Source organism: Mya arenaria, chromosome 5, assembly GCF_026914265.1.
Source record: "Mya arenaria isolate MELC-2E11 chromosome 5, ASM2691426v1".
Classification (NCBI taxonomy): Eukaryota; Metazoa; Mollusca; class Bivalvia; order Myida; family Myidae; genus Mya; species Mya arenaria.
The window spans coordinates 70,383,017-70,399,525 of record NC_069126.1 but is presented as its reverse complement, the minus strand read 5'-3'; the positions used below and the strand labels follow the sequence as shown (position 1 = coordinate 70,399,525).

The following is a 16,509-nucleotide window of genomic DNA, read 5'->3' as shown; positions in this document are numbered from 1 at the left end:
GAAAAGTCAAAAAATAAAAAATAATCCGGAAAACACTATATGGGAGAGGATTGTGTCTTGGACAGGACAGTTTACTGTAAGAGTCATGTTTGATTCAGTTTGCATAAACGTGATCGGGAGAGTTTAGTTTGACAAATGTATTGCTGAACGTGGTTGAATAGTGAAGTGATGGTCTTTTTTCTTGGCTTCTTTTGATCCAAACAGTATAGGTAAAGTGTTAAAGGCCTTATAACAGACAACTGGTCGAATATGTGATGTGGTGTGAGGCTATATACAACACCTTTTGAAAAACAAGTTCATAAAGGTTACAACATTGCACCCACAGTCTTGCATAAGTGACACTCAATATGCGTTCACCCTTATGGTAAATCTGTGGAACTGGCTATTTAGTATTGTTAAGATTAGTTTTGTTGGAGTGCAGGGATGGAGAAGAACGAACTCTTTTCGATAGTGCATGCCACTAGAGTAGTGCAGATAGCAGTAACGAATTCGACATCCCTTTGGTTCTACGTGGAATTGTACATACTTTTAAATATTGTACGAGGTTGAATCACCAATTAGAGATTGAGAAAGTAGTGTAAGAGAATGTTGCCTTATGCTGAATTTTATTTTGGTCATCTTGGTCTGCCTGCGTTAAACTTTCACAAATCACATCTGCTTGTGCAAACAAAGGCCGAATAAATGCTGTTTATAAAACATCAAGGGATATTTGATCTAGATAGTATTTAAATGATTTTATGAAGTAAATACATTGCCAGGCATTTGATACAATGCAGTAAAAATAGTCTATGGGCAAGTACTAGACAGTTTTGTGAGTTGTTACTTAATTCATTTAACAGGGATATTTGATGATCATTTGGAATTTTTAGATACCAAAAATCAGTACAGAAGTTCTCTCGTCGTAAAGTATGGAAATATGATATTGGCAATAATGTACAATTACGACAGAAGCTTTCGGATACTGATTGGACAACTGTTAGAAATGCTAATTTAGATCTGTTTACCTCTAATCTAACACGAACTATTACTGATATTGCCGGCAGTTGTATTCCAAACAAGGTAGTAAATATTTATCCAAATGAACCTTCTTGGATGAACGCTAGCATTAAATTAAAATCCGGCAACGAAAACGTGCCTTTAGAAAAGCTAAACGCTCAAATAATCCGACACATTGGACAAGGTTCCGCAGCTTGCGAAACGAAGTAGTTGCTCTCGTCCGTAGTTCTAAATCACTTTATTTTGATAAACTTGCTTCGAATCTCAAATCCAGTGAGCTCAGTTCAAAGGACTGGTGGAAAACTTTAAAATCATTCATCACTCCGACAACATCAAGGGGCATTCCGTCACTAGTCAATCCACTTGATGGTGAACTTGTTACGGATGAACAACATAAGGCGGATATTCTCAATGACTTTTTTGTCCCCAAACATACGTTGACGACTCTAGTCAAGCTGTTCCCCAACACGAAATTAGAGCTGAACAAGGAAAACTAGAATCCTTAATCATTTTACCATCTGAGGTTGAGGATGCAATTAATTGTCTCAAGACAGGTAAAGCATCGGGCCCAGATGGCATTGATAATCGTATCCTACGTGAAGCATCTGTCCAACTTAGCCAACCTTTATGTGAATTGTTGAACCTTAATGTTTCGCTTAATTCATCGGTTATGCCATTAGAATGGAAATGTTCAAATGTCTGCGCCGTCTTCAAAAAAGGTGATCCTTCAAACCCCTCTAACTATCGCCCAATCTCTCTTCTTAATACAATGGAAAAGGTCTTTGAAAGAATTGTATTTAAACTTGTATTTAATTTTCTTCGTGATTCACACTTCTTTACCAGTTTCCAATCAGGTTTTATGCCCGGTGACTCTACTGTTAACCAGTTAACTTATCTCTATAATACATTTTGTCAAGCTCTCGACGATGGTCTTGAAATAAGAGTTGTCTTTTTCGATATAAGTAAAGCCTTTGATAAGGTTTGGCATCGTGGTCTATTGTACAAACTTGAACTAGAAGGACTTTCTGGTCGTATACTGTCTTGGTTTTCCAATTACTTAGGAAATAGGTCTCAGCGCGTTGTAATTCCAGGAGGTACTTCCTCATTATCTGAGATTAAAGCTGGAGTCCCACAGGGATCAATTCTAGGTCCTCTTTTGTTCCTCGTATACATCAATGATATAGTTAAGGAGGTTGATTTAAATATAAACCTTTTTGCGGATGATAGGAGTCTCTTTGTTATTGTCGACTCCCCTCAGTCTACAGCCTTAAAACTACAGAATGATATTAACAAAATATCTCTCTGGGCCGACAAATGGCTCGTTAAGTTCAATCCATCAAAATCAGAATCAATGGTCATATCTCGTAAAAGAAATAAACCCATTCACCCACCAGTGAATATGTTCGACACAGCTATTCCTTCTGTTGAATCTCACAAACACCTTGGCATTTTTTTCTCTGATGATTGCAGTTGGCATGCTCATATTAACTACATCAAAGATAAAGCCTGGTCCAGAGTTAATATAATGAAACGTCTTCGTTATCTACTTGATAGGCGGTCTCTGGAGGTAATATTTCTTTCCTTTATTAGGCCTATCTTGGAATATGCAGATGCTATCTGGGATAATTGTACACAATACGAAAAAGACGAACTGGATAAAATACAAAACGAATGTGCACGTATAGTTACTGGTTGTACTAGACTTGTTTCTCTGCATTTACTACAAATTGAATCTGGTCGGGAAACTTTAAGTACTAGACGTGAGAAACACAAACTTCTTCTCTTCTTTAAAATGAAAAATGGTTTTACGCCAGATTACTTGTCGGTTTTGGTTCCCCAGACAGTAGGACAAGCTTCATCAAGAACACTTAGAAATTCATCCAATATATCTAGTTTCCGAGCCCACACATCTTTGTTTATGAATTCATTCCTTCCTTCTACAATATCTGCATGGAATTCTCTTCCAGTTGACGCAAAGGCTATAAACAATATCGTTAGTTTTAAACCATACCTCTATTCTGATAAGCCCAAAACACTTAGAATATTTTATTACGGGAAACGCCGGCTTCAGGTCCTGCACACTCGCCTACGCAACGATTGTAGTTCCCTGAATCACCATCTCTATGTTAAAAATATTGTTCCCTCACCATTTTGCATGTGTGGAAGACAGGAGACTACATACCACTATCTCTTTGTTTGTCCTCTCTTTACTGAACTAAGGCAAAATATGTTTAATACTGTTCAATCTCTTACTGAAGTTACCCTCCGTTGCTTACTATATGGTGATGACACACTGACTGAAGAGCAAAATAATACTCTGTTTGATGCAGTTCATCGTTTTATTTATTTGTCAAAAAGATTTGAAAGCCAGTGATCGACTCAAACCACCAACACTCACACATCGTTTACTTTGCCTCTCCTTCTTTTCTTCTTCGTTCTTTCTCATACTATATTTTTTCTACCTCAATACAGTTGATTAATTTAGAATAAAGTTGTTTTTTTCTACAATAAATGTTTTTGCATTTAACGTCTATCATTCAATTGCCTAAATTTTAAACATCATTTAATATGAGCTTGTATATTAATATGATTATAACTCCATCACTAGTATCCGCCTCAAATGCTAATTGTAATTTATCATAACAGGGAAAAGAACTCTATTAGTTTATTTCTACCGTTCCATCCTGAAATTTGATTATGTATTTGTATTGAAATGTTGATAAATTTTGCTCAATAAAATATGTTTAAACCAAAATCTCTGTGATTTGACAAAAAATAATTGAAAAAGCCCGAGGGACTGTAAAAATTTAGTTGCTATTTCAAACCATGTGTAAACAGCCTGATTCGATTGCCTTGCCAGTTAACAAAACCTTTATGGAATATCAGAGCCGATAGAAAGAGGTATTTTAGGTGTGAGGTTGAAAGAAGCTATTCAAAAGATTTGCCTGATCTGTATTTGATTTGTAGCCGTGTCATTTTGAAAAAGAGGTGATCGGATATCATACCTGAATGCATTCATTTACAACGTGTAATTCCTTTACACTATTGGATTTGGGAATAATTTAATTGGATGACCACAACAACACATACAAATACAGGACATTATCGTATGATACTGAGAAAACAGTAATATTCAAAAGCCGTACACAGGCCTACCAGCGATCATCAATGTAACTTATTTTGCGAAATATCTGCTTTTATATTTACAAAGGTTTGTATTTAGTTATAAAAATGTCCATTGTTCCTGAATTGTGCCCTACTGAAACGCCTAGCGTTTTTTTAAATCATGCACCAAGATTTATTAAGGTATTACTACAAGCTGCGCTGTGGAATATAATATGTTTTGCCTTTGGTGGATATTTGCAGGTCCTGTTAAACGCGAAAATGTATGTATTGGTCTTCTTTGGAATAATATGAAAGTTTTGTGATTATTTTTCCAGATATTCCGGATGTTGTTGAAAATACAATGTATGTCCCTGCTGAAGACATATCACGACAAATCAACACTTCAGGCGCAGATGCCTTGTATGCACAACCAAATAAAACTAAGGCGTCAAGTTCAGCAGGTAGCGAGTTATACGCAGAAGTCAATAAAGTAGCCAAGAAAGGCAAGTCATATATTGAACGACATTGAATAACTTGCTTTAAAGTTATAGCAGTCATCCGATCGATAGGCTATGTGTTGACAAACATTAACATTTAGAGTAAATCGGCCGTTTCATGTGAATCATCTTAGACTGAAAACAACAACACATTTATATCTTATCAATTGCATTAGTTTTGTCGAGCAACATATATTTTTACTATCATAGAATGGTTATCGTTAAGTGTTTCCATGCGTTTATTTCAGCTGCTGCAAAGAAGCATGGAAAGAAGGCATATGAAAACAAAATATTTGAAGATTCATCGCTCGAAAATCACGAGCTTACAGAAAATAAGGTACATATAGTTTATGTAAAATCAAAGGCGCTAAAACAGTTTATGCTCACTTATGAAATAAAAAGGGTCAATTCCAAAAATTCAAAATTATTTTATTATTTTGCCATACTTTTGCCATGAGTTTTTTGTTTTGTTTGTAAGACTCCTACCGTTGTTGGGAGCAAGCCGAGGTGATTACGACTCTATTTGACCGTTCCTAGGCGGTATGTTATATATCTTTGGCGTTTACCCTGTGGCGTTAAACGTGGTTTATGTATTTACGTTTGGCAACTGAGTTTGTTTCTGTAGTTTTTAATATGCCTATTTAACACTGATAACTTTTGCATATGTTCACTTTGTTCTTGAGTAGTAGAATAAATTTTCAATTTTGGCATTTAAACCATTGAATATAGACAAATGTATTTATTTAACAATCAGTATCACTGTAGGGAAATTAAAAATGGCGGACAGTCAAGACACACGAATTAACGTGCAGGAATAATTTTTGAAATTTTCGGTGTTTAACGTGCAAATAATCAACAATTTATTAGCAGAATGATTCAGGCAGAAGCCGTATTTATGGATACCGACCTAAAGTGAGAAATTAAGTAAACTTAATGACAATGAGACTAATGTCAGCACACACAACCGGTTTACGATGGGTGGGACAGAGGTCGAATGGAAACAAGTCAGGAAGGACAAGCGTAGAAGGGCGAATACAGGTAGTGTGGTCACGGATAACACCAACAGAATCAGCAAAAACGAATCAAGGACTTCAGATATTAAAGACACCATTAACCTGGTAACTTACAGAGTATTGCAAATGGACTGAAAATCTAGGCAACGAAACTTTATTATCAATCTTGACGAAAAAGACAATGAAAAGCCCTATGAATCAGTGGAATATTTTCTAGAGTCCACATTGTCACAAGAGCCTAACAACTTCATTATTGTGAATGCAGAAAGATTTGGTAGCAAGGACCCACCTTAGAACTCGGTTAACCGTCGTTCCAAGAACAGACCCAGAATAAGGCCACTTAATTTTACAGTTTCATCTGTAGACGAAGCGGACGAACTGATGAGGCGTAGCTTTCTTCTAATGGTAGAGGAATAACTATGGACCGCTATTACCCACCGGAAATTTAGAAGAAACGTAGGGAAATTTGGTCCATATATAAGGACATTCGAAAGCGTCTTGGTAGGAAAGTCCAGTTTAAATGTCAAACAATGACCGCCAACAACGGCGAGGTCATAGTAAACGGTTTCCCACGTTGGTCAGACAGCTTTCAACAATTTCCAACAAAATTAATATATTTTTAAAATATATCACCATGCGTCAATCGAGTCAGACACCAACTTTGCCAGGGCAGGCAATCACCAACCCTTATCGTACTCTCAAGTCTTCCCAAATGTATGCACACCCGAAGTTTGGACAGCTGGTTTAATTCGGCACATTAAAAAAATAAATTGAAGTCCCCAAGATTGTGTAAATTATAGACCAAAAACAATTCAATGTCATCTTCGAAAAGTATTCACATTACTGTAGATAGTATATTAAATAAATATTTGGAAGAAACTTCTATAATAGAAGAAAATCAAGCTGGTTTTAGAGCAAAATATGCAACGACTGATCATTTTTTGTTTTGTATAAACTTATAGATCTACTACGGGCTAGAAAGAAAGAAAAATATACTGCTCTTATGTCGATTTTTCCTCTGCATTTGACAATATCAAAAGAGTTAATTTGTGGAGATAACTTCTCCAGTATGGCATGTCAGGCAAATTAATACGTATGATATACAATTTGTAAAGCGATATTAAATCCTGTGTTTCTGGTGAGAATAACATACTATCACCATTCTTTGAAAGTCAAAAGAGGTTACGGCAAGAAGAAAATTTGTCACCGGTAATGTTTGAAAATTTTCTGAATGATTTGGCATCTTTCCTTCTTAATCTGAACAATACAGTAGTCGAAATAAGTGTACGCAACATGGTCACCTATCTAAAATTACTCGCCCTAATTTACGCTGACGATACAGCGCTTCGTAGCGAAACTGAAACTGATTTGAAAGAAATGATTGATGATTTTGATAATTATTGCAGAACATTTGATTTAAAGGTCAAAATCGATAAAACAAAGGTAGTTGTTTTGGGACCAATAGGCCGACTTGCTATAGTTTCAAAATAGGAGAACATATAAGAAACGGTTACTAAATTTAAATATTTAGGAGTATTCTTTTCAAGTTTTGGAAGTTTTCTTAACGCAAAAAACGTCTAGTTGAACATACCAAAAAGGCAATGCACTTACTATATGAACGTATTTACAATCTAGATTTACCGACAGACTTACAATTACAATAATTTGATCATACAATATTGCCAATACTAGTATCCTCGGGTAAAGTACGGGTTTATGAAAACCTATAAAAATATTGAGAAAGTTCATCTAAGTTTTTTCAGAAAAATAACAAAAACTAAAATGAGCACGTTTGCTTATATGCTGTATTATGAAACTGGGCGATACCCATTAGAAATAACTATAAAATGTAAAATGATACAATTCTGGATATCCATTCTTCGAGGAAAACAAACTAAAAAATCACATGTTTGCTATAGATCTATGTAATATGATAATTGCAGATCTTTTAAATGGACAGTTTACATCAAATCACGGGGTTTCAATATGTGGTTAAAACAATCTACAAATACAAACCGTAATTTACACAAGTGTTAAACTAGTCCAAATCGACCAGTTCAAACAAGATTGGCTCTCTGTAATGAATAATTGTTCTAAAGGCAAAAATTACTCACTGTTCAAGGAGACTCTCGAATTAGAATAATATTTTAAAATCTTTCGTCTATTTTGAAACTCTTTATGAGTAAATTCCGTATGGCGAACTACAAATTTCCGATAGAAATGGGAAGGTACAACCAATTCTCCCGTTTTTGTTAAATTAAATTAATTTTATTGAATTTCATAACACCGTTTGTAACTTATTTATACAGTATGTTTGTACAAGGCACAGTATTTTAAGGCACTACATTGTATATCCCCTTTATCCCTTTTATTCTATTAATATATTTAAAATAACTGTTTCTTCTTTTCCATGATAAGAGACATATTTCATACAAATACGACCATGAAAAAATAAACAACCATTTTATTTTCGCCACTCGAGACAAAGTCATCCTACTTCGTATAAGTATTATCAAGCTCTTATTGACACTGTTGACTAGTCCTATTTATCCTCATGTTTTCATGTATGTATGACCTGAGTGTAGAAAAGATATTTGTTGTTGTTGTTATTGTTGTTGTTGTTGTTGTATGATAATTTGAAACTATTATACTATTATTCACGAAGTCTACCTAGTATGTCAGTTTGAGTTAAATTATATAAACTTAACAATGTTATCCACACAGCGATGCATTATGGGGTGAATCAAATTTTACATACAATCGTATGAATCTTTCTGAATCTTACACAACACAAACTCAAAGCTATTTACTACAGAAATAATTGAAACAACATTGAAATAAAATCCTGGAACAACTGTTCAAACTTAGATTATGGAATAGTTCCCGACGTTAATTCATGCATGTTTTTATCAAGGGAAATCTGTAGCCGAATAATGTTTTAATTACATTTTAGAAAAATGTAAACAAAGATGGACTCGTCTACGCAGATTTAGATTTTCCTAAACCACAAAAAGGACAAACACCTTACATACACGGCCTTGATGACAGGACAGTGTATGAAGAAGTTGATTTGTCACGAAAGGCTGATCCGTTGCAAGACAGTGACGACAACGCATCTGGCAAAAACAAAAATTAATCAAAGCGATTGTTTTAAACACGATAACTGTAGCTAAAAATGAATTTTGTCTTGTTTGTTCATTATACATTGCCGTCCTTCATGTACTTTCTTTTCAATTATTTTAATTGAATGTCGAACTATTTAAAAACCGTTGGTTTATTGCAATTTGTACAAGTCAACAAATAACTCATTCAAATTTCAGTACCGTCTTTTAAGCAATACGTCAATATATTTGCTCTATGCATTTTGATACATTTTTACCTTTTTTAGAATTCATTATAATTGAAAGATTTTAGATCGTACTATTTATGAAAAAAAATAATATTTTAATGAATTGAAAATGAATCTTTTATTGTCTTGATTATTACTAAGATATTATTCACCGAATGTTTATATAATATTCATAATATAATGCACTCAAACCTTATTTTGTATTCTGTAAGTGTGATGTTTAAAATATATATATTCAAATCAAAAGAGATAAGTGTCCAAGCTACGTTTTCGTGTTCCGGAGTTGTTCAACGTTGTTCCTTGCGGGTCCTATTACTATTTTACATTAAGAATAATCAAGATTTGTGTTACCATTCTATTAAACTAGTTTAGTATTAAATGTTTTAACAATTGTTATATATCGCTTAATTCTTTGGCGAGATATACTTTAAACAGAAATATCATATTATTTATACTATATTTATGCCGCTATTTTTGATCACAAAATTGTAAATATGTTTGTTATGAAACTGTTGTGTTGATTTTGAATCACCAAAACGTTTATTTTTAAAATTCAATATCAATGTTCAATTGTTAAAAATTGATTCCAGCGTTGATAACCAATTTGTGGATTTATATAATAATATAAATATATATATGATAATGATAGCTGGAATTTTAGGGAAACTAATTTGAACAGTGAAATGACAATTATGTTTGGTTAATCAGAAATAAATTAGGCACTTTGAATATTTTTCCGGCAGAAGTTGTTATTTTGAATGATGTATACAAACTTTATAATATTGCTAAGTGTTTTCGGGGATTTTTTTAATTAATGCATGCCTCAACATCTTGTCAGAAAGTAACTATATTCTTTTTTAAGAACAAGCATGATTCGTACCAAAATGAGTACAAAACATAGCGGTTTAGTGTTCTATTTGCTCATAACGTGCTTTAAAATAAACAACAGGTGTATTCTTAATCCATTAGATAAGAAATTTGGTATAATTTGTATGGAATATGAATAAATGGTGTTATATTTAAAATCATTTAGAGTAAATTCTATAATTAAATTAATGAATGAGATTGGTGTGGTATTCGAAAAGAGAACCGCAAGTTAAGTGTCAGAGTCATATTTTATTTTCATTATACTGAATGATATAGATGATTAATTATGTCTTTGAGGGTTAAACGTTTTGATGTTTTATTGTTTTATTTTATTTTTAATGGACGCACATGAATGTGTTATATTTGCACAAACTAAAAAAGCTTTTAACTTAAATAGTTAACATGGATACTTATGAAATTTAAACTACCAGTCAAAAAACATGACCTCAACATGTAACACTTTATTATTGTTATGGCTGTTTATATCCATATTGTATTGTTATTATTATTATTACAATATACATTTTTGAATCATGGCAAATCCGAAATATAATTAATCTGAATAACTTGGTATACGGAGAGTTAGGACTTGAAATTGATATGTTTTTATGTGGTTTAACTTTAATTGTTAGATACGGATTCAAAATGTTGAATATGACATGCTTTAACTTGTTTTTGCTTCAATATAACTATCGCATTTCTTTTGTATTACACATGTATCACTTCGCATGTTCGAAAACAATTTAATTGGAAGAACAATCTTAAATTGCGATATTCAAGCAATTCATATTTTTATTTATTGTATGCCTATCAATGTCCTTTTCCATATCCAACAGTGAAAATACAGCACGCCGTATTGAAAAATCCGTATCGCCATAATGTCGTTTTCTGATTTCGTATCATGCAAGTACCGTGTGTAGTCTCGAAACTACTTTCGCGTTGCTAAAAATAGCGTGACATTCAAGCAATTAATATCTTTATATATCATTTTTTTCTGACAATAAAATTCTAGTTGAATAAAGTAGTTAATAAACATCATGATGAAAATTATATATATTTTCTCTTGATTGATGAAAACATTTTTATTTCACTTTTCTGTATTTAAACATAATATGACGGCATGCATTTAATATGTAATAAATCATTACATCATTTACAGGTTTAAGATGTCACAATTCAAACGAAAGCAAGTATCGCTAAAAGTATTGTGTCTTGATCTACATTACCGCAATGCATGTAGCGAGTAAAATTGCAATCTTATGTCAGTTTGGGGTATTTAGTTCATCATCAGCACAGCTGAAACAGGTATATTGTTTTTAATTTTTATTACCGGAACGGACCAGTGATAAATTTCCCGTCCAGAAAATATGTTTATTAGCTCGCCAGAGGCTGGCTTCCTAACTAGTTGATTAAAAGTGTGTACTTTATGACAAATCGAGACAGATCCAATGTATCTGACGTTTAAAAACGTTAAAAATAAATTGGCACTATAAGAATGTTGATGTCATTAATGTTAAAATTTAAACTAAATATACAAACAAAAAATAAGAGTAAGTAACATTTTATCATTACTCGCTAAATAAAGTTATGTGTTAAAGTGCTGATATTTGACTCTGCTATTTACGAAATATCCACGTGTGTTAATATTATTATGTATTTGTTTGTTAAAATTAGTCAACGCAATTTATTTGACACCCATTATGATCAATGCAATGCAATAAAAGTCGGCAAATAGGATCCGCGGATAGCTAAACATTATGATATGCTGTTTAGCCATAAAATCAGCATAAATGTCTTCATAAATTAATCAATGATGATCGATTATTATTAACATTTCAATAATTGACACGAATTTAACATTAATACATAAAACTAAGGTGGTTTAGAATGGTAAGATGGACATTACCCTCACAAATATGTATTTATTGTCGTTAAGTAACTGGGAAAGACACCACTCTTTCACGTTTATTTAATACGAGAACATGATTTTATAAAAGGAGCCAGTCATGCTAGTTGTTTAATTAGCAGTTCGTATGATAATAACCAAGTATTTCTTTTATGTGTATTAATACAATTTTTTTTATATCTGCAAAATTCGAACGTAATCAACTATAGTTGCCGGTGATGAAATGGTGTTATGCCCATACGTTTGTATAGCATTATAACTACCTACTTAAACGTGCTTTTGTTGTCCCAATGCTTAATTTGACATTGAGAGTTGTTCATTGTCATAACAGTGGATCTATTATAGCAATGAACGACAAGTTTTTATATGTTTGTTCGCATTGTATTTTATTCATCGTACGTATTTAGTTGAACTATTTAATGTAATTACCTAATTTAAACATACAATTTATATATACCTTTTCTAAAAATAAAAGATCTTCTTCATGTGGTGTTTTGTTCCTGGTCTCATGTGGTTTTGTAAACTTATGATATTGTGTCTTAAAACAAGGTTGTAGTAAAATTGTAAAGAATTGGATTCTTCCCCGTAGTTTAATTTTCGTTAATAATTGCGACCTATGACCGAAAACTATCGTTATTAGAAGATTTCCCCATTGCAATATCACTATCAATAATAATTAAAAGGAGCTTATGATAAACCAATAAACTACTGCTATTCATTACTATCATTAACCAGGTAAGTCTGTGATATGTATTTGACTGTTTGATTGGTCAATGTCATTACGCTACCAATGAGCACGATGAATGCAAATTGAAATCTTACTGAAAACTTGCAACAATTCTATTAAGGATGAACGTAAAATGCTAATGACTGTTTGATGGACCAATGTCAAAACGCTTCAATATACATTTTAATACGGGAAGGGACAGTTGTATGAGCAAATGTCATTTTTCTAGTTTCCAACTATCACCGGGACCCTTATAAACTTCACTACTATCGAGCATTGTAAGATGTAAATAATAACAAATTATGTTATTACGCAAGAATTAATGCAATTACGCTACCAATGAGCGTCCTATATATGTTGACTATGAAAGTTTGATAGACCAACGCAATAATGTTACAATTGACAATAGACCAATGTCATCATGTTACAAGAGACGTTGCAATGTGCCAATGAGACCAATGAAGCCATGTCAGTAAGCTACGAGGGAACTGAGTAAGAATGTCAATGATATTTGCTAAAAGCGTATTGCGATGACAGTGAGACAAACATGGACCAATGCCATAACACAATTATAAAAGCTTCACTAAGAAATTAATTATATATCAACAGCAGAAGCCTCATCCTCACTGTCACGATTGCAGCCCAAATGTCCTCAGAATTATCGTAGAGGCATTTTTTATATAATAATTTGTACACGTGGAAATATTCAATCAAGAGGTAACCAACATGCCAGAGCACGACACTTTATTTTGGAAGTGTTTTGCAAATTAAAATTGACAATTGGCTATTATTTAGACAGTGCCAAGATAATCATCAATGTAGTCGGATTGCATGAATAAAGTACATGTTTGTGTGTACAAATGCAAATTGAAACGAGCTAGACAAACACAAATACTATACATACAATACCATCAGGAGAAGGTTACAAGGATTGCAACATTTTGAATATACATGTATATATAGTTTCCGTTTAAACATAATGGCATGCATACGTAATGCTCATATAAATTTATACACTTCAGAGAATGGCATGATGTAAAAAGTACAGTTTTTTAATGTTCTGTTCTATTCATTCTTCCAACCATGAATATGTCAAAATACAAATAGTGATTAGTCTGTATTTGAAAAACTTAACATATAAATAAAAAACAATCCAAACGAAAGTTCAACTGAGTGGTAGAACAATAAGGGATAAGAAGCAATAAAATGTCATTTATCAACGACTTAAACTGTAATCTAAGTACATGATAGTGACAAAGAACGAACACAAATAATTTGATTTGAAACTCCATAATTAATTTCAAAATTGTATTAAATAAACTTAAGTAACTGATATCTTAAGAACAATGTCTATATACCATAAACGAATATAAACAGAATTGAAATAATAAATTAACTAGATGTGTAGGTCTTGTATGAAAAACAGAAACAGAAACAGCGTTTACCAAAAAATGCAAGACATGGTATCATTGATTACCGACTGAACATTTGTCTCAAAATTATAACATACCGTCCAATAATAGAAACCCAAACGTTTTGAAATAGTGTAAATGACGGGTTAATATAAAAATGAAATTAAATCAATTGTATACAGTTTTAGAACAATAGGGTGCGGTATGCAGACATACAGGAGCAATGCATGGTTTTGAAACAGATGCAAATGCAAAACAATTATATCGTATCGCTACCACTGAAGGAACCAATGCTTATTGCAGTGTATTATATTCATGTTAACTTTGATACACTGACTTGAAATCTATAAAAAGAAAAGGTATGTACAACATAAACATGTACATGCATGTTATTTTGAAGAAGTTTGAAGATACACACAACTGGAAGAAAGACATCAGTAAGCATGAAAATAGAAAATATTATTTTATAAAACCATGTAATAACATAAACAAACCCGGCTAAAATATATGTAAGCATAAACTAATGAAATCCAAAGTTTGCCAGCTGCCACTCATCAAAACGGAATGGAAGTTGAGAAAAACATTGGCCAAGATAGACTGACTCAACTTCTTGTACAGAACATACAATTAGAATATTCATCAATATTTCAATATTTACAACAGCACAATAATACTCAATAACGAGCAATATGCCAAGGTTGCGACATAAAAGTATGACATTGTCTTAACAGACTGAGCTGACATATTGTGCAAAACATTGAGTAAGAATATTCAAGAATACTTCACAAAAAGCTCGTCCATTTCCAAGGAATTGTCCGATCGATCTCAATTACAGACAACCAATCTGCACTTTTCACGTCCCTCTTAAGCATTTTTTATTGAAAAAAATAGCAAAAACAGCAACCAAACAAGGAGGTTTTTTTAAATTCCAAACAATTTTTCATCAAAAAACAGTTTGAAATTAGAAAATGTGGTCGACCGAACAAGTTTGAATTTGTAATAACTATTGCATAATAAAAATATGAAATTACAAAAATTTCGGTCGATTAAACATTCAATTTGTTCATATCCATTTACTAGGTAATACATTTTAATTTCTGAATTGATATTTTAATATATTAACTAGTAAATGGATATGAACAAATTGAATGTTCGGTCGATTGAACATTAAAAACAGGCAATAATAAGAAAAACGTTCGGTCGACCTAACAAATTTGAAATACATCAGATTTTAGACCTACCAAAAATGGAAATATAAAATCACAAAATGTCCGGTCGGACGATCATGGTCATATCAATTTACCAGTAAAATTAAAATATTAATTCAGAAAATGGTTTGTCTTTCTAAAACAATTGAAACAGTTGACATAACAAACAACAGTCAAAATCAGTATTTAAATGTAACAAATGTTCAGTCGTTCACCCAAACGTGTTGTTTAATTTAATTTTGAAACAAATAAGTCCGAACAAATCAAAAAAGGAGAAAGTCTAAACTGAAATCAAAATAGTAATTGATAGAAAATGTTTGGTTGACCGAACAAATTTGAAAAAGTCAGATTTCAAAACTATTAAAAAAATAAATATGTGAAATCAAAAATGTTTGCTCGTACTAACAAATTTGAAAAGGACAAAAAAATCAAAACATGAATTGTTAGAAAATTTACGGACGACCAAATTATTTGGTTAATATTCAAAACTATTGAAAATCAAAATATGAAATCACAAAATGTTCTGTAGCCTAACAAGTTCAAATTCAGAAAATTCAAACATTCACAATCAGTTTTTAAATGCAACAAATATTCAGTCGTCCAAACGAATTTGAAATGGACAAAATCAAAACATGGATTGATGGCAAATGTTCGGTAGACCGAACAGCTTTGAAATGGTCAATATGCAAAATTCCCATTTGTATTTGCAAATCCCATATTTCACAAACTCAAGTACCCTTAAATAACGATGTAATCGAATACTGGCCTAAAATTTAGCAGAAGGCTTCATTTAGGTATGATTTTGGTGTTTTTTTGTTAACGAAATGTTTTGGGAAGTGTGTCATATTGACCCGCAAATTTCGGGCCCCAGCGGGTTTTATACACTCCCGAGGTTTTTTTCTCAAGCCTTTCAAAAGCTCGGGAAAACTCCCGCGCGAGGTTTCAATACAACAAGATATAAGTTATATTAGCACAAAACAACATCTTATATCAAAAGGAGCATTATGCTTCGATACCGGAAGTAAAATAACGCGAAACAAAAAAAACAACAGCTTTTCAGTACTGGGTTTTTCTCCTGCGGGATAAAACTTCAAGATTTTACCGATAATGCACAATCCATAAAAACGCCCACTTCTGAGCTATAGTATTATTGTTATGATGTTATTATCACTTGGGTAAGGATTTTAAAATACATGTTTTCATTTAAAAAAACAACAGAAATTTAAGTGTTTAATAACTTATGAAATAGTGTAATGTAACTTTGGTGTCTTCCTCTCTCCCTTCACGGTAATATGTTAATATTGCGTAAAATTGTTTAATTATTGGTACTTGAATGTAACTTTAAACCGGATTAACATAAACATACAGTAATCAATACTGCTGGAAAATTACGAATGTGTCAGCCGAAATATTTTGTGTTTCATCGAAG

General features: G+C 32.5%; 1 protein-coding gene across 7 annotated transcripts in view; it reads left to right on the top strand.

Moving 5' to 3' along the window:
* LOC128233401 (hemicentin-1-like) overlaps positions 1-12,206 on the top strand; it is a 67,743-nt gene extending 55,537 nt beyond the window's left edge. For 3 of the 7 annotated variants that reach the window (XM_052947066.1, XM_052947065.1, XM_052947060.1), the window contains 3 exons: positions 4,437-4,604; positions 4,847-4,935; positions 8,565-12,206. In XM_052947066.1, coding sequence (XP_052803026.1) covers positions 4,437-4,604; positions 4,847-4,935; positions 8,565-8,747 — 440 coding nt within the window. In that variant the 3' untranslated portion in view covers positions 8,748-12,206. Of the gene's footprint in view, positions 1-4,436; positions 4,605-4,846 lie in introns of all 7 variants that reach the window. The other 4 variants (XM_052947061.1, XM_052947064.1, XM_052947063.1 and 1 more) reach the window with 4 other exon arrangements.
* The last annotated feature ends 4,303 nt before the right edge of the window (positions 12,207-16,509 follow it).